General features: G+C 46.1%; 2 protein-coding genes and 1 long non-coding RNA gene across 4 annotated transcripts in view; 1 reads left to right on the top strand and 2 right to left on the bottom strand.

Moving 5' to 3' along the window:
* Positions 1 to 760, bottom strand: part of LOC135176396 (dual specificity protein phosphatase 13B-like) — a 9,846-nt gene extending 9,086 nt beyond the window's left edge. Inside the window, exon 1 of the mRNA XM_064145550.1 lies at positions 582 to 760. The gene's annotated coding sequence lies outside the window, so the exon portion shown is untranslated. The remainder of the gene's footprint in view (positions 1 to 581) is intronic.
* The window catches only part of LOC135176400 (uncharacterized), a 23,161-nt gene extending 4,024 nt beyond the window's left edge, over positions 1 to 19,137 (top strand). The window contains exons 4-6 of one of the 2 annotated variants that reach the window (XR_010302641.1): positions 9,319 to 9,447; positions 13,332 to 13,831; positions 17,302 to 19,137. This is a non-coding gene — a long non-coding RNA (uncharacterized LOC135176400). Of the gene's footprint in view, positions 1 to 9,318; positions 9,448 to 13,331; positions 16,498 to 17,301 lie in introns of both variants that reach the window. The other variant, XR_010302640.1, reaches the window with a different exon arrangement.
* On the bottom strand, positions 11,880 to 16,937 carry DUSP13A (dual specificity phosphatase 13A). Its single transcript, XM_064145551.1, has 3 exons — positions 16,747 to 16,937; positions 16,255 to 16,472; positions 11,880 to 15,216 (listed from the first exon to the last, which is right to left on the bottom strand). The coding sequence occupies exons 1-3, from the start codon at positions 16,890 to 16,892 to the stop codon at positions 15,017 to 15,019; spliced, it is 564 nt and encodes a 187-aa protein (XP_064001621.1). The 5' UTR covers positions 16,893 to 16,937; the 3' UTR covers positions 11,880 to 15,016.

The following is a 19,137-nucleotide window of genomic DNA, read 5'->3' as shown; positions in this document are numbered from 1 at the left end:
GAGATGAAGCCCAAGTGTCTCAGTTCAGATGGGCTTTTAACCGAGGTGGCAAGCCCCAGTGAGGCCTCCCACTGCTTGCTCTAACACAGCTGCTTACAGCAGCCCCCTCCCGGGTCATGCAACCACTCTGTCCTTGGACAAGGCAAGCCCCAAGAAGAGGCAGAGCTTGCAGAGCCAGGCTCATGGCCCTGCTAGCAGGGTTCAGGCTTGTAGGGAGAGCTTCACCTGTGCCCTTCTGGTTTATTGCTAGCTCACGGAAGTGCTCCTGGAGAGCATTTCCTTTGCTTTGCAGCATAACAGATCTGCACATACTGTCCCAAGGCCCTGTCTTTCCAAGAGGGCAGAATCTCCATACTGCCCCCAGTGCCCTAGTCCCACCCTGCCTCCCCCAGCCCTCCCTTCCCAGGGCCATGCAGCAGAGGAAGAGGCAACTGCCCATGCACAGGGCTAATGCTGCAGGAAAGGATGCTTGTAAAATGAGGGTGTCAGTTAAAATGGGGAGTCCTGCTTGAAGTGACAGGCCGTGGCTGCAGCAGGATTACACCTCCAGATTGGAAGGGGATTAAAAAAGGAAGTATTACCTCAGCAGCTGGCACCTCTGAGCTGTTCACAGCGCACCACCCCCAGCAGGACAGCGCTGCCCTCCACAGGCTCTTACAGCAGTTTCCGACTCTTCTGTGGATATCTGTCAAGCCTAGGGTGATGTTTTCCCCTTTAAGTCTTTTCTGTGGCACTCTTGTCCAGAGTACCACAGCCTTAAATGAACACTCCCCACCCCACAAGCTGCTGTTGTTTCCAGTGTAGCTTGCCTGCTCTCACGCTTCTCCCGGGACCGTGGCTGTACCTGTAGTTTTAAGTCGTGCTGCTGTCGCTTCAGGTCGCGCTGCCAGCAGCCATAACTGTGCTGTGTGCTATAATCAGAAGAGCACACAGTCACCATGCAGCTAACTGCTTCTAAGAGTAGAAACTTCACTGTGATCTTACATAACGCCAGCAATGGAGCAGAGAGGCTGTGGCTTGTGCAGAGCTCTGACGGAAAGCTTCCTTGTGCCCTCAGGGCAGAGGAGCTCCAGTGAGAGCAAGAAAAACAGAATGACCTTGATAGGGGTATCAGCCCAGTGAGTGCTGCCACAGCCAGTGCTGTGCTGGCATTTCATCCACGTCACAGCTGGTCAGTAAGTGTAAGCTATGGTTAGTTCTGATACAAATGTTGTTGGAGAGACCAAATGCTGAAGGGGCTGAGGGTTATGCCTTGCAAGCTTCATAAAGCACAAACAAGGCTGTTAGTATACTGCTATTAAAAGGGACTCAAAAGCACTTGCCCTTCTGCAAGCAATACAGGTTTGTGTGACTGTGGATTAAAGCTGGGGGGGCGAGGGGGGAGAGTGTGTTCTTCTTGATTTACTCCTCAAATAGTTTTTATGTGACTGCTGGTGTCAATACAAAATTGGCAATCCTGTCAAGCTTGGAAGGTTTCAGAATATTTGAAGGCAGGAGTAAAGGGGGTTTGATATTCCTCTGTCGTTTGGCAGGGATATCTTTGAGCTGTGTGTATCTCCCTGCACTTTTAACTTAAGCAGTAAAGTGCTCTCCTTGCTTTGCCTTGCTTGAAAGCATACAACCTTTTCTAAGGTTGAAAAAGCTGTATAAACTCTTTCCAGTGGAATCAAGAGCAAAAAGACTTCCAAACTTGACAGTGAGAAGTCTATTTTGGCACTTACAGTTCTTTTATAGGCACATCATAGAGCTTTCAGGGGACGCAGAATCACAGAAACGTTGCAGTTCAAAAAGAGTGATACTTTGGACTGGATGCTCGTGGAGGTCTCTTCCAACCTGGTTGATTCTGTGATTCTAAAACCCCCAGGATCATCAAGCCCAACCATTATCCCTACTCTACAACATTCACCCTTAAATCACATCCTCAAGTGTCACTCCGAACAAAACTCCTGGTTTTCTTGGGGCAGAGCAGAATATTCTTCTTTAAATGCTTTTTAATTGCTGACTTCAAATTTGTTGTTTGTTTTGTTTTGATTGGGTCATCTCCTAAGTGACATATTTCATGTCAGGAAGGAACTGACCACTGATAAGGTGCCTGAGAAACAGCTAAGAGGAAATACTACAACCTACCACCGAGGCCTACTTTGTCTTGCAGGTTTTTTATTATGTATTTGATTAATATTTGCTCCTAATTTCTTATCTTGGATTTGAAGAAATAAAACAGGAGGTAGTTTTCTTGTTGCTCCTCCCCAGGACTGGGGTACCAGGTAAAGCAGAGCAAACCAGGGGGATACCCAAATCAGGGGGGCGGGCTAAAGTAGTGTGTGCAGCCACCTGCTCAGGCTGTGATGGATGAGGGGCCAAGGGCTGTGGGAACGTTTGCTGCCCTATGGGAGTTTGTCCTGCCAGTTGCTGCTTGGCAGGAAGGAGTTTCCCACCAGGGTCTGCTGCGCTGTCTCTGTGAGGAACTGGCAGTACCATGCTGCCTGCTTCCCAGATACCGTGTTGGTGCCACCTGAGTCTTGCAGTTGGTCAGGAAGGGCAGGAACAAGGGCTGTTACATGCCAGGTTTTATGCTGCTCTTTTTCTGATGCTGTTTCCTGAGGCTTGGCATGGGCTGTATGTCAGTGCCAAAGCTGGTAGAGTGATGGAGGAAGAAAAGCCTCCAGCAAAGCAGCAGCTTATGGCTCCCAAGAGGGAGAGTCAAGCACGGGTAGCAGGGAGAGGTGCAGTCTTGCTGGAGGTTGTGCCTGCTGCAGGTGGTTTATAATAGACAGTTTGGGAAGGGGCTGCAAATGTAACAGTCTGTTTTCCTAAAGCAGACCTGAGTGCCTCCAGCAGCACCCTGGGAAGGAAGGCTGTCTGCTGCTTGAGAAAGTTGCTGTGAGCAGGAATACACGAAGGACTGTGAGCTTCTCAGGTACAGTGGTAATGGCAGCCACCCATGAACTGTAAATAGCATTAACATCCTTTCTGTCCAAGGTCTGCAATCCAAAGCAGTCGTTTTTGCTGGTGCTAGGGAAAATGAACAAAGCTTTGAACAGCTTTTATTTACGTTCTCTTTGCAGGCTGGAGTTTTGTGATTAGTTTTTCTTACTGGCTCTGGATTTCTGCCTTATTTTAAGGGAGAATATTGGTATTTTCTCCTATGGAAGTTTTCCTTTTTTTACATCATCATAGATAATTTTTATATTATTAAGACAACTATGTGGGGAAAACTGTTGTGACAGGAGAGTGGCATCACAAGTAGTCATTTACAAAGACCTGTGTGATTGCAGGAAAAGAGGTGTGTTGGGGGGGGGGGGAATCAGGAACCAGAGGTTCAGGAACCAAAGTTTTGTGGTATATAAATCTTACATTCCTTTTAAACAAAATGCTGAACGCATTTTGGTTTAGAATGAAGCAAGTAACACAAGGTGTTGTGGCATGATTTGTGGTGCTTACATTGGGAAGTCAGACAGAAAGAGTTGCAGTAGAAGGAAAATCTTTACATGCCTGTCAGACAAGATCTTCCTGTGCCCTCAGTGGAAGCAAAGATGACTTGTACCAAGGAGCTGTGAAGAGCTAAAATCAGAATAGGCAAAAAAGGACCCTCTTCAAAATATTTAGGGTGCACTTGATGAGGCCCTGGTACAAAATGATAAAGCCTCACACATTATGAAACTCTGCTTTGACACGCAAAGAAAAGAAGGCCTGAGATAACCACTGAGCCACTGCTACTATCAACTGGTGAGCTGGAATAACTGGGCGAGCTTTTAAATACGCAAGAAGGGCCATACTGTTTTCCAGTGAAGCCAACTGATCCAATTGCACACTGCCTTTACCTCCAGTGCTGGCCTCGGACCAGCGCAGCGGTTCCTGGCGCGTTGTAATTCTGCGTACGGCCAGAAGATGGCAGAAGAAAGCAACGCGAAGTGCTCGGCGGCTCCAGCGCGGACTCGGCCCTGGCGCACCGGGGCAGCTGCTGCTGGTACGCAGCAAACTGGCTGGCGGCAGGAGGAGCCTGCAAGGTACGGGGTCCGTTCGCTTGGGATTTACCTCGGTGCATGCCTATCAAATGACCTACGCCGTAGCCTTCCCCGTTCAGGTTGGCAGTGCTCCTCTCCCTTATTCCTAGTCAGAATCTCTTGCAGAAAGCAGCCCAGGATGTAATGCAATCACCCCGAGTAAAAAGCAGAGTGATTCTTTTAGTCTTTTATTCTCTCTCTTTCTCAGTGTGTTTCTGTTCTCTTTCCCAGTTCTCGAGCATCAAGGCAGTGTAAACCTCCCCTCCTCTGGCAGCTTTCTCACCTATGCCTCACCTTTCCAGTCCTTTCTGTCCTCTCAGCCTGACCTAACAGCCCTGGCTCTGATGGAGATACGGTGCTTGTGTCTTTGAGGGAAACAGCACTCTGTAGGCATGCTTAAAGGGAAAAGCTCCTTTCAGCACTGAAGCGTTAACTATGCTGTCTTTTACTAGTGGATGCCAATAGTGAGACTCCATTTATCCCCAAAACAAAGGCAAACTCAGGGCTGCCCAGGAATTTGAAAGCTCTGAGTAGAAGGGATTTTCTGTTTTTATTCTCCTGGGTGATGTGTCTTTACCTGAGTCTTCTGTTTCTGTTCTATTGATCAAGGTGTATATACTTTAGAAGGAATGAGCATATGGGCAGGTCACCTCAGAAGACAGAAAGCTTCTACACATGTAACAAAGTCACAGTTCTGATGCTGGATCAGGTCTTGAGAGGACCACATTGAACTCTGCTCTCCTCTTGCTACTTACTCTTGATCATTGTCACAAGTATAGGCTTCAATGGGTAGGTTGATCTTAACCCAAAAGATCAAATGTCTGAAATGCAGGAGCCCAAAGCTAGATCAGCTCAGCTGGGCCCTTCTCTGTGTTTCTGGGGCCATCAGAACATAGGAAGGTGGTTACTGGCTTGCTGACTATTGGAACAGAAAAAGATGCTATAGGCCTGAGGTGCTTTCTTATCCTCACTTTAAGCACAGCTCGGGAAGTCATGACAGAAATGAATGCCACATGTCCCAGAGAGTATTATGTAAAGCTGCCTTTCCTGCATTTTCCCCAGTGTGCTGGTTTGGGTCTCACCTGCCCCCCACACTTTGGAAATCACCCAGTCTAGGCTCAGCCAGCTCTGGAAATTGAGTGAAGCTTATTATTTACAGCCTAGCATAATAGACAAGCAGACAGTTACAGTATAGACACTTATAGACAGAAATAGACAAGGTAAAAGGTAACAGAAACCTGAGTCCCCAGGAGGGGCTCCCAACCACCCTCCCACCTTCTCCCACTCCCCTACCTCACTCCGGACGTTGCCCTGTGCCCCAAGGAAGAATGGAGTCAGCCAGGGGGGTTAGGAAGCAGGTGGATTAATCAGGGAGATGGAGGGTGAGGTTAGAGAGAAATGCAGCTCAAAGCCCAGGCTGTGCTTGAACTCCCTTATCTATGTTTTTACTCTTGTTCTTATACATCTCAGCAAGCCTATGAGTGAAGCAGACATCACCCTTGTTTCCCTTTCACAGCCTGTGATCTAATCCTTCTCACCAAAACATTGTAGCTAGCTTCAAACGAGCACACTCAGATAAAAGTGGGTACAGCAGCAAGCTAAGGTGGTGCAGACAGGGGAAAGGTCCAGCTGGGATCAGCTGGTAACTTCTGCACTTCAGTTCCTCAGATTTTTGTCTGCAAAGGCTTTCTCAAGCAGCACTCCAAGCAAGTAGAAGGGCTTTCACTGTACTCACCCTCACCCTGCTAAATGCCTGTCCCCTCTTCTCCCTCCATGGCAACAGCAGGTGTAACGGCACTAGGATGATCACACCTGTCCCATTTTTTGACTGTCTAGGCTCATAAGCAGTTGTGATTACTAAATAACTCAATCTTTGTCCCTCTGTTGGCTGAAGCATTCTGTTAGTGAATTGCAAACTGAGTGGCAGCAGGCAAGACTTCGATGGTTAAGAATTCAAACCGGCATTTGAATGTCAGTGCTGGTGAGGTGGTGAGGGTCTCTGTGCACACACGGAGCCTGCCTTCTGTCCCATTACATCTCCTCCATGCAAGGTGCTGCATCTTGCCCTTGCAGCTCCTCTGCCTTGCTACACATGCTTCCAGGCAGGAGCTGTTAGCACCAAGCAGCCTCCCCTGCAGAGCTCTGAAAGTGTGCCGCCTTTTGGTGCAGGAGTGCAGTCTGTTACCCCCAGCGCAAAGACAAAGCTCTGGACAAAGAGCGAGCTATGGGAACAGAGGCAAGGCTATGGCTCTCTAAATATTTCCCTTGGTCTGTATTTGATGTGAAGATAGGAAGGTGACCATCTCTTACAGAAACTAAAGGGAACTTAACACAGAGGAAAACAGTGGTTTTCCTGAGCTGTGGGACAGAGGATATGCAGGGCCTCACTATGCCTTTCTGGCTGAGGATTCCACCCAGTGCCTCTTCCTACACTTTCACATCTGAGCTTTCAGAATGGTCAGTACAGCTGCACTTGGGTTTGGTTTCCAGAAAGAACAGGTTTCCCCTTGTGCTGTCTCCATTTTGGCATGCTGCTCTGCTTCACTCACAGTTTCCCTGAGCCTAGCAAAGGATCTGTTTGTGAAAATAAGAGTGGAAAAGAGGAAATTTTTCAAGGGCTTTACAAAATGATATATTGTAATAGATTTTAAAATATTTATGTGTTTTATGTATATGCATGTGTGTGTGTGTGTGTGTGTGTGTGTGTGTGTGGATTTGGGAGAGAGACTTTTCAAAGACAGAAAGGGAAGTCTACTGAGTTATTCACCTATGTACTATTTATGCCCTTTCAGTTAGAATGCTTAGTTAGTCTGTGCAAATCCATTGCCAGAGGAGTTAATTGCCCATTTGCATGGAGGAATCAGTAACAAAACCACTCCAGGCTATTGTTCTAGAAATGAAAAAAATAAACATTAAAAAATGAGGAATTATGGAAAGAATATGTTTTAGGGCATTAGCCAGCCTCTCCTGAAACTATGGAAATTCACTTGGTGAGAACAACAGCAGGTACAATCAAATGAGTTGTGTATGAAGAACTGAGATCTCAGATGTGGCATTATGCAGAAGTCTGTACTAGATAAGTAACAGCTCAATGTGTTATCAAGGGTGCACTTTGATTTTGATGAATGTTAAAAGAACCTTTAGCCTTGAAAATAAAGAGGATAATTTCTCTCTAGGCAATGTCTGCTCATGAAAGTAATAAAATAAGGGCACTGGAGCCCTAATTTTATAGTGCTTTTTAAATGATTTTCAAATGGTCCAGCTGCTTCGTGCCACAATAATGCAAGACAGGGATATTTACGCTGGCGACAACAAGCATGCAGCAGCCGGCCTGAGCTGCTCTCTGCAGGCAGTCTGCACCAGGCAAAACACACATGGAAAGCTGATACTTGCCAATGCAGATTGATCACAATTACTCCATGGCCAGAGAAATCCTGGGAAGCTGTTTTTTCCACCAGACAACTTGATTGGTTTTCTTGCCTTGTCTCGCCTGTGAAGCACGGGATGTATGTGGCCAGCGATGCTGCTTCTATTCTGACACTTGAGAGCCTGCCAGCTCTGGGTGCCTCTTAGGCTGTACTGTCCTTGGCAGACTTCTTGTTTCAGAAGTAGGAGGGTGAACTCAGCCCGGCGTTGCACCGTTGGCTTTTGGTGGGAGTTTTCCCTGGGGATTAACCTGGCCCCAGCATTGGTGTTCCAATGCTGAATGCATTATCTTGTACAGGTATGCACACACGGAGCAAATGAGCCCTGGGTAAGTGCCCCAGTTCTGCAGAGATGTTGAATTGCTGACAGAACTTTACTCAGGTGTTTTACCTCTGCAGGTAGGACTCCAGTCTAAAACTACAATTTGCTTTTCCAGACCTGCTGTATGATGACAACTACCCTGGGGTGGCCCAGCATAGTTTGCCAATTTGGGCAGTCCTTCCAAAAATCTGATGAATATTTGGTCTTTGCAGCTCCCTTTCCTTTGTAAGACATTGACAGAAAGCAGGATACTAGGAGAACCCTGTGTTCTTAGCAAGCAGCCTAGGGTTGAAAGAGCCGTTCCTTTCTGAAAAACTCCTGTCAAATGAAGGAACTTTCTGCGTTCAGTAGTGCTAAAGACACATCAGTGTCTGTGCAAAAGAATCTTGGTGCAGATGAGAAATTTTGAGCATGAACAGAAGGCTAATTAGCACTGAAAATTCATGGTGTGTGCTGTGAATCTCAGGTCTATAAAGCCAGGACAGAGCTGGGCAGAGGTTATTGCATGAAGAAGATTCCTCTGGAAAGTCCCTGGCCATTGAGCAGCTGTTCTTACCAGGGTGGAAAAATCCTGTCCCACATCTGGATGACTTCTTGTACATGTTGGACTGTAACATTTTTCTCTCTTTGCATTTGTTACTCCCAATTCAGCACAGCAGGTTAGCTCCTTTTTATGCCCACGGATATCCTTGAGAGCTTTAACTTTAAACAGATGCTTGTTTTCTCTTGGAGCTGAGTTTTACTGAGCAGAATGGACAACAAAATGGGAATGTATCCTGGAGGAGTATCTAGTGCATTTGTTGCTTCCACTTAACCAAATGATTGAGGAGTATCTGGAGCATATGAATTCAGAAGCCTTCTCCCCCTAAACAGAGAGGAAAGATTGTTTTGGTGCTAAAACTTTAGGTCATGCTCCTTTCCCTTTCGTCTCATGCTCAGAGTGTCTGTGTGACATTTCCCCCTCGCAGTCTTACAGACTGATGAAATTGCTCACTGCTGCTTGGATAGCACTGCCTAGGGGGAAGTGGCAGCAAATCAGAAGCTAAGTCAGCACAAGGGAGGCAGATCTGCTTTTGCTGAGAACACCAAGAGTGAACGTTTTTCCTTCAGAATAGGAATTAATACATATAGTGCTGTTACAGGCTGCACAGAATAGTGCCACGGTCACAGATTGCATGATTTCATATTTCTGCTTCACTTGCATCTCTTCTCTGAGAGATCTAATTTGCAGCCGTTGAGATAAAGTACCCTCCAGGGTACTACCTTCATCCCTTTCATTAATCACGAGCCATCTTTTTTTTTACTAGAGACCTGAGTCCAGAACGAGAGGAAACAGGTGGCATTAGGCTTTATGAAGGGCAATTAACCTGTCTCTACAACAGCTCTTTGCAGGGTTTGGCTGTTTGAAGGACCATAAATAATTTTTGTGTTGTGTAGTCTGATAAATCAACACAGAGAAGCTTTAAAAATCGGTGGTTACTGACTGAGAACTCAGAACTTTCTTCTCACTCACTAAAACACAGCATCATTCCCATTTATGATTGGTATTCTCCCTCTCCTGACACAGGACGTACGCAGGAATGGCTACCAACAGACCGTGGGCGATCCTCGACGCCGATTAGGACATGGCTTTGTTGGTTACTCCTAATCTCTCAGGATCCTGCTGCCCTCCCACCTGCCATTGAAGACACTGTCTGTAAGTGGATAATTAGGCTTACCCAAGTGATTGAGTGAGGTTTAGCTAATGCTGCTGGAAGAATATGTGATCTCTTAATGAAAGTGCTGCTTAAGAGCGGTGGTTTAACACGAGGAGAGGGACTCACCGTTTGGCCTCACGAATGCACTCGGAGGCAGTACAGAAATGCACGCCAAGGTGAAAGCTGATCAAGTTCTCAGCAAGTATCCTATTATAATTCAGGAAGCTTGGTCTCCTTTGCTTCCCTGTGCAAAGTGTGCTGCGTTCACTGCATGAGTGACACCAAGTGTCTTCAGGTCCTCCTCGTTATTAGCTATGGAACTATAGGGCCTCATGAACAAAAGTTCACAACAAAAAGCAGCTCAAGACATCTCATTGCTTTATAATGCATTCATGTCTGTAGAGGCCAGTGCCTGCCATGCTTTGAGACATGTCTCAAAGAGTAAGGCAGTAAAAGAAAGGTCAAAGGTTATGTCCTATACTCTGAAATATGTCTCAAAAATGCAGAATTCCAAGTTACCTCACTTCTGCAAAGATAGTTTCCTGCCTATAACCTCCCACAGACTTTACAAGTGTTGCAGGTTCCAGTTGACTACAAAGGCATTGGGAATTACTGGCCCAGCTTAGAAAAATTCACTGCATGAGGTAGCTCAGGTCCTCATATAATTGCAGCTGAAATACATATGTGAAAAGAACACACTCAGGATTTAGCGCAGCCTCTGATTTTGTCTTAGTCCTTCATTGTGCAGTGTTTCTTTGCTGGAGTGGTACTAGCCTTGCTAATCTGGATAAATTCCACTTGATAAACCTGCTTGATTATGATCAGCACAAAGTTGGTTTCTGTAGGACATTTTAGATCTTGTGCCCTCAGCTGTTTATTATGTAGTGTTTTAAAAACTTACCTTTTAGAACAAAGGGGCTTGACCTTGGCCTTGCACATCAGTAGTGGCTGACAGCCAGACAAATATTTCATAAGAAGTTTGTTGACCACTTCAAAATCCTCCAGGATGAAAGTCACTAGGAAAATCATCTATCCATCCCTGCTTCCTTTTGTAAGAGAGTTTTAACTTGTTTAAAGAAGCTGACCATCACATTTCTGATAAAGTCACAAGGAGCAATGTTTCTGCTGAAATACATCAGAGGGGGTTAAAGGATGCAGAGATGTGGTGCTGAGGCACATGGTTTAGCACCAGCCTTGGCAGAGTTGGAGAACGGTTGGGCTCGATCTCAGGTGTCTTTTCCAACCAAAACAGTTCTATGATTCTGTGGTTCTATCTTTAGTTTCCAGGTAGTTCCTCAGAAACAGCACATAACTGATTCCACAGAAACGAGCAGTGAGAGTTCATAGTACCGATTTAGGTTATTTATCTCTGGCACAAGTCCTGATGCTGCCATGTGTTTGCTCAGTAACAGAAACATCCTGTGTTTATTGACTTCAGTCAGTGTCAGGTTGAGCCCTAAATGCAAATAGTCTCTCTGTTCCCCACGTCCATCTTAGGAAGCGCCCGTGAAAAGTTATTCTCAAGTATGGTTCATATTTGGTTTATTAATGATGGAGAAGTAAAGAAGATCCTCTCTGTAGCACTTGATAACCTCCCAGTTTCACTGCCTGCTGGCTGTAACTCAGTATTAGGGGTCAGCTGTTGCGTTGGCAAGCAAACCCTTTCACATCTTAATTCCTGTTAGCTGACTGTTACAAAAGTTCCTATTTTCCTTGCTACACATACACACTGGTGATATCTATACATTTCCTCCCACCTTTGTTTTCCTGAGAGAATGTAACTGAAAGTAAACATGCAAGGATAAATTGGAACACACACACCCAAGCACACTGAAAGGAGATCTTCAAACTGCACTTAGAAAAATGTCTAAAATCAAAGGATGATGTTAAGACAATACAATTTCAATGACTTTATAGGGTGTTCAAACTTTGCTTTTACTACCTGTTGGGCTTAATTCTGCAAATCCTGATTTCTTCAACTGATCATAATCAAGTTTAAAAAAGGTAAAAATCCTATTATAGTTTCCAAGTATAGAGGTTTAACTGGAACAGCAAAGGTTGGTTTTCCACTGTACTGGCTTCTGCCTTCCCACACCTGGGGTCAGACCAGCATAGCCATGATTTTGAGTGCCTGCCAGTACATAGGGCTCATCTGCAGGGTGTCCCACTCCTGATGAGAAATGGGCTGTGATTAGAAAGCTGGCTGCAATTTGCAAACCCATCTAGCTAATGTTTAGGCTTTGCTTTTTCATAGCTGAAAGAATGCCCACTTCTAACTGTAATCAGTGGGCAATTAGCAAAAAGATTGTTAGTTCCTCCTGCTTCTTACATATTGCAGTTACTGTTATTGTAATCTCTAGGTATTTCAACAAGTTTGTAACCTGCTGGTGATGGAAAGAACTTGTTTTAGCATAATGTTAGTCACTAGGCATCTGAGGGCAGATGGCTGCATGCTTTCTCCATGCTCCAGTCAGACATAACCATCCACACAAGCCTGAGAAGTAAACAGTTAAATCTGCTGTCACCCAGAATATCCCCATACATTTTGACTGCAAATCAAGCTGGCATACAAATAGCAAAAATTAGAATACTTCTTTTGTGAAAATCCCCATGCTAGTTAAACTGAAAAGATAAAACTTAGTCACAGTTCAGCTTTAAGGCTACACAGGATCATGAGTGCTTTATATGGTAGTTGTTGCAGCATTTATAACATCCAGATGTTGAATAATTACAAAATAATGCAAAGCAATACAGAGTCTTAGTCAGTTTCCAATTCATTTTATTCTGTCCTGTAGATTCTTTCTTTAATGGGTAGTCTTTTTACTCTTTACTTTCTCCTGTGCTAGTCTTAGGCCTGTTTTAAGGCACTGCAGTTTAACAGAGCTAACCAAGTGAAGTGTTTGGACAGCATATGTCAGCAGGTACTGTATTCCCTAGCCCTTCAGAACAGCTCAGCCTTAAATAACACTTGCATATTGCCTGTGTAGAGATTAGGATACTCTTCACCCATGTGATTCAATTCCACCTTGCAGCTGTCCAAAATATCTGGCAGTTCCTGGGCAGAGGATTGCTGGGGTCAGAGCATTCCTGGGCTGACCCCGGGGTCTGAGTGTCTTCAGGTGTTGTTCTCTTTGTTGGCCACAGGCAGATTTAGGCTGGGGAGAGCCGGCCAGATGCCACTGCTGGAGAATGCACGGGGGAGTATTTCTGCTGAAGCATGCTTTTTGCTGCTGTTTGATGCTCCCAAGCAGGTGGCTGTCTCCAAATAGAGTACACGCCTTGATGCCTCCCAGATTAGCTCAGCACTACATTCTTGGTGGAACAGGGAACAGCCAGAAAAATGAAAAGTCTGCACTAAGCAAATGTTATGCAAAAAGCCTACTCCCCCCCCCATGTGAGCTACAGTGCTGTGCCTGCCAGCACAGGGCTCTCCCTGAGGAAGAAATGTCGGTCAGCACAGCTGAGACACAGTCCCAAATGCCTTACGTGACCCAGTTCTAATAATAAGCTACCAGGAAAGAGGGGAGGGCTCATCTTAGAGGTGAGCTCAAAATAAAGCCCATGAGAGCAGCTGTTCTAAGCCTCACCAAAGGTCCACTGAGCCCACTGTCCTGCACATGACTGGCTGTGAGTGGATGCCTGCAGAAAGTAAGAGCGCCCAAGCGTGTACTGTACTGCTTTCTAACACCCTCCCAGCTTCCAGCTGGATGCAGCTCCTAAGCTCCCAGATCTAGATGGTCTCTAAGTACTTGTAACTCTGCATGGATTCCTCTCCCTTAATGTTTTCCAGCTACCCCTTGAATGCATACAAGGTTTTACCCTCTGCAGCATCCTGTGACAATGCTTTACACAACTCACTTAAACCTCTTCCTCTTTCTTTCAGAAATGGCTTCCACAAACTTCAACTAATGTCCTCAGTTATTGTACTGGAAAATAAAATCAAGACAAGGTTCCACTGGCATTTTACATGACTGCCATCAGGTGATACTGTGGCTTTGTGACTGGTTTTCAGGCTTGAACGGGGGAGAGCAAATTGTGCCCAGCACATGTATATGGCACCTGAACACATGAGCTAAGTGCATCTTGAAGAAGGCTGATGCAAAAGCGTGCAGTTCCTGCTTGCAGTCTACTGCACTCCAGCTTCCTGCTGGAAGGACCTGCCTCTGCCATAAACCTCCTCTCTCCACAGGCACACGCTGAGCAATTTGGCCTTTCCCTGCCCTGCTAAGGCAGTGGAAAGCAGTGCCTGAGGCATACTGACTTCGGTGGGTTTTTTGTCGCATTGGACTGTGCTGCATGGATCCACGACTGGATTAGAATTTGCAGTTCCAGATGCTGCTGCAGAGGAGCCAAGGGACTGTCTCCAAATCCTACTCCACCAACGTGAGTAGCTAAGACTTTGCCTAGGGCTCCAGGCTGCCTCTTATTTGTGAGGCAAAGCTCTTTTGTGAAATAACCTTTTCCCTGTTCCTAAATGATTAGAATTGCCCGTGAGCATCCTTGGCAAGATTTCCTGACTGCATTAGAACCCAGTTAATCAATATATCAAACCAGTAGCAAGGAGAAAAAATTGATTTGATTATCACTTCACGATTCACCATAAGATAACAAGTTAATTTTCAGGCAGAGTGGCAGCATGAATTTCAAATACTGTTGCTATATTCAAAATCATGTTGGTTTAAGTACCAATCAACTGACAACAGGAAAAGTAATGTCCTCAAAACAGCTTAAAACTAATTTGTATCAATTAAGCCTATCCATCAGTGTAAGCTAAGCTCCTCCTACTTGATGTCAAACCAGGGATGATTCAAATCACAGAACTAATTTGGGATAATTTGAAGGGAGTGTGAACTGGTGAGTTCAAACTTACAAAGTGCTTTGAAGATCTGACATCTTTCTTTTAATGTCCTCAACATAATACATAATATACATTAGCTTCCTGAAAACATACTTACACGAGACAAGCTCAGTGGGTTTGCTGACCCACAGACTGTGGATAGAACTGCACAGAGCTGATTCTCCTGGTGCGGGTCTTCAGGCTGCCACAGCTTCCTGTAGCATTGCAATGTTTAGCAGGATAGTGAAAGAGGAATGTTTCTGTAGTAGTGCCTAGCCTCTTAAGAAATTGCCCTGGCCACAGCACCAGGCCTGAAACACAAGAACCTTTTCACATGAGAACTGTTGCCCAAGTGGGGAAGCCTGTCATGTTACCCTTTCAAGTAAAGGGGACTCAAAGGTACAGAGCATCTGGATGCAGTTACTGAACTTGCCTCTGGCATTAGCAAAAAAACAGTAACAGACTTGGTCCACATTAGTCACTCCGGCGGAGTGATCTGGCAGAAGGCACCCTGACAGGCACAGCAGCTCCACAGCTCACACTGTTGGCTGTGCTAGACATGGAGGAACTGAGCTGTGAGAATTAATTCAGGTACAGTTGTATTTAATTTCTTCCTTGAGGCATCATTTTTTTCATTTTTTCTCAACATGCACCAATCCTAGGAAGCTGCACATGCGCAGCGGCGAGGGTGGCTGAGGCTCAGGACAGTGAATGCAAATGGGTTTCCTCTTTCAGCAGTGTTTCTTCTGCTGTAGCTGAACATCCAAGTTTCGCAGGTGCTTCAGAAAGCCACGATTGGGTGAAATCCAACGATGTTCCTTCACTGTTTTGATGGCTTCAACCAGTCGGAGGTGGTGCTTGATCATGAGATATGCTAGGACTAGGGAAGCTGACCTGCTCACTCCAACTGCACAATGCACCAAGACTTTAGCTGGTTAAGGGGAAAAAAGCAGTACAGTGGATGAAATTTAATTGAAAGGGAAGGCAAACTGACTCTGCCTTCTCCAGCCTGGTCAGAGTAACACTGCAAACTTGATGTGTTTCTCACTCTTCTGATAGATCACACGAAGAGCTAACAGTTGAGTCTAATTTGCAATTGCTACACTCACTTTTATGAGAAGTGCCATGAATGCCCAACCTGATCTCAGGAACACTGGTAAATTATGGTAAATTAAAGGAAACCCTGCTGAAAGCAAAGAAATTGTTCTTCATTGTTCTGAGAACGATGCTATGAGAAAGAGGAAAATAACACCCACTGAATTCAGAGGGGCTTACTTACATGAAGAATAATGCTGGCCTGAAATGATGGCACTAACACAGTAGCCAACGAGGGAAATGATTGGCCTAGGACCATTGCATAATACAGCAATTTGCTGCAACTGTAGTTCTCTTTTGACAGCAGAAGGTGTGCCACAGAGTGAGACATCTCAATTAATGGCAGTTTACTCCTGATAAGAAATTGATTTTTATGTAATACAGGTTAATTAGTATTTTACTGCACCAGTGTCAAGAAGCTCAGTGTTTAGTGCAACACACTATAAATCCCCATGGAGGCACAGCCCTGCAGGCCCTGCTCACACGGGAAGATCATCTGCAATGTATGTTCCTCTTCTTGCAGTTCATGGTTGTAGAAATCAGAACTGTTGTCTCTTCTTTTGTTCTTACAAATATAGTTGCCATAAGGAGGTCTCAAAAGAGGGTTTCCATTTTAAGTCCTCCCTCTTTAAGCAAGCCTTTCCTTCCAGGTATTTTTTTCTCTGCCTCCTTCTCTCTCTGCCTGCACTGTTCATCCCCTTTCTCACATCAGATTTTTGGGACCTAATTAGAGCTACATCCATGTATATCCCAGTACTCCCTCCTCATGGTACAGGTGGCCAAAGCTGCCAGGTCCACCAGTGAGCTCATGGCGCTAACCTGTTACGAGAGTCCACCAACTCACAGAAAAATCAGGGATACAATGATTTCATACCTCCTGGCGTGTTCAAGGCATTGTGGATAAAGTGTGCTGCAGAGAAAAAGAACTGGCTTATATCAAAGCTGGGGAGGTCATGGGCTGGCACACCATAATAACCGATCGTTGCACCGTAGAAGTCCTGGCCTCCGTGGCTGTATGTTGTGCCGTGGGCAGCATTTAAAACATGGGTCACACCCATCTTCCACAGAACAAATCTGTTGTGAGCTGTTACTCTAAGGAAAAGACAAAGACCTCAAGGTGAGTGGAGAGATAATAATGGGGCAGGAGAAGCGCTAGGATTGCCCTTCCCGAGCCACCTGCTGCAGTGTCAGCCCATGCACTGCTTCCGAGGGCCAGCCGGGACACCAGTGCCAGCTCAGTCCTCGCTGTAGCTCAGAGACCCCGATGTCCCTGGTGGCAGCGGCAGCCCTGAGCAAAGCCGTGAGCTAGCTAAAGCCACCCCACCGAGGCCAGCTAACCGCGGGGTGCCCGTGAAGCTGCACTTACAGGTCTCCCAAGAAGAGATTGGGCCACACTTCATCGACGTGGTTGCAAGAGGGCCGCCCAGCGTTCAGGAGCTGCTCAATTTCTGTAAGGGAGGGGACGTCCTCCGTGCGGGCCTCGGCGTCTTCAGGTCCCTGGGCCCCAGACATGCCGCAAGCCAGGCGCAGATCGGCTCCCAGCAGCCCGGGGCTCGGTGCTGCGTGCCGAGGCGCTGCCAGCCCCGGGGCCGTCCCCGGGGAGGCTGCGATGGGCTGGGGCAGGTGCCGGGCGGCAGCCCCCACCGTGGAGCCGAGCCCGCTCCGCACTGCACTGCTCTGCACTGCACTGCACTGTGCGCTGCCAGGGCTGGCTGCTCACCCGTGCGTTGCGCTGGCAGGCACAGCCGGTTGAAACAGAGCCATGTACCCAACTCGGCGTTAGCAGGCCCGCAGTGCTTCCAGTCCATCCCCCGCCGCTCACCAGTCGTCCACAGAAGTGCAGTTTTCCAAGCTATCAGTTTTTCACCAAGCAAAGTCTGAGCTTAACTATACATAGTATGTTTAATCTTTTCTATTGCAGTCCCCACTTGGATCACTGAATACAGCATAGCCACTGCTGAAAACAGAGCAGAGAATGTGAGTGGAACTGCTGCCAGGTGAAACTTGTAAGCTGCTGAGTTTATACAGGAAGGTCTTGTGAGCCACAGGCTAGAGACCTATCGTTAGTGGCCGTTTTGGGGTACGGCAGTGCCTGTGCTTCTGGTCTGCAGGATGTGACTCCTGGTAGGAGGCTGCAAACTTGTCAGTGAGGAGCTACAGGAGCAAACACATGAAGTGCCAATTTCCTTTGTAAGCTTAGCAACTCATCTGCAGAGTCCTGGCTCCTCTACCAATGCAGTCCAGCAGAGAATGTGACCCACGAAGAGAAGTTTGCTGATGATATTATCTCCTGCAGTAAAAAGGTGATGAACAGAAAGAAACCTTGGCCAGGTCTGAACCAGCTTTATTTCACATGCATTCATTTATTACGATAGAGAAAGGGTTAGCTTTATTTTGTTTTATCAAGAGACATAGCATTCAGGGCTGCTTGAAATCAGGTATTGAAGCCTGGGATGATTAATTATGCTTAGGAGTACTCAGAGTGATGGATTACCCTAATACAAGGCAACACTTTCTAGCATCTGAGGGCAAAAGTTACATACATGAAGAAAAGAAAAAAGGACTTTGTTTAGAGTCTTGCCTGAATTAGAAACTGCTAACATTTTGTTGATTTAAAGAAGAAACTGATTAAAAGCCTCTTGTGCACAAAGAGACTCTTAGTTCCTGGTGCTATATACATGTTCTGGCCTAAGAGGTGAAATAAGGTACACTGCAAGCAACAATGGGCAGGCAGTGGGACAGGCATCCAAGCTCTGCTGTCAGTGAGGCTATCAACTGACCAGATCCAGCAGAGGAAAGGACTGCAAAAATGGTTGAAGTTATACTTAAAGCACTATGTATATGTATTTAATGTATTACCTTGTTTTTCTGCTTTGGGGGTGTTTATTTTTCTCTCTGTGGTAAATGTGTGCTTTCTCAGCTGACTGATCTGTGCTCATGAATGAGGAAAACTGAGAAAGTGCAGTTGTTCATTTAGTTTACTTCTCTCAGGTTTCTGGTTGGAGGCTCAAGGCTTTACTAGCAGGTGTTTCTTACATGTAAGCCCAACCCATTTGTGGCCAGGTTCCCCCAGAAAGGTGACATGTTTAAGTTTGGCCCTTTTCAGCTGTAAAGCATTACTGACCTCTGCCCCAAATACACTTTGAATTCAGACCTTGTCTGTGAGATGAAAGCTGATGAGCAGCAAAACATCACCTCCACGCCCCATGTGCCTCCAGCAATTGTATAGCATATGCCCATCTGTTTCAGAATTGTGGCCTTCCGCACCCACAGCCTTCTAAGCATTTAATAGTCTGTAAATGAGACTCATGTGAAGCTGTGATAGTGACCTCCCTGCCCCAGGAGCTGTCTTTGAAACAGACAGAAGGCAGAGATGTGGCTTTCAGACCAGCTCTGTGCTTATGCACTAAGCCACAACCAGTGTCTTTTCCTGCTTCGTGTTCTCTCGCCTGTCATTTCGAGTGCGGCGCTGGGCCCAGATGCCTCAGCATTCCTCTCTTTCCATGGGTTTACAAAGGATTTGGTCATCAGGCCTGTGGATCAACACAGGACAGTCAGGCTCTCTGCTGCCAATGCGTGTCTTGACTTGAAACTCTCAGGAAGCTGGAGATCCCTCTCAGCAGAAGTGCTGACCTCTGTAACTAGAGCTTTATTCCGTAGTGTCCTTGCTCCTGTGGGACTTTACTTTGTCCACAAATCTCTGACTTTGTGAAGAATTGTTTTATTTAAGCTTATGTGAGTGTAGACTAAATACAAA

The sequence above is a fragment of the Pogoniulus pusillus genome, chromosome 6, assembly GCF_015220805.1.
Source record: "Pogoniulus pusillus isolate bPogPus1 chromosome 6, bPogPus1.pri, whole genome shotgun sequence".
Taxonomy (NCBI): domain Eukaryota; kingdom Metazoa; phylum Chordata; class Aves; order Piciformes; family Lybiidae; genus Pogoniulus; species Pogoniulus pusillus.
This window is presented reverse-complemented; position numbering and strand designations above follow the sequence as displayed.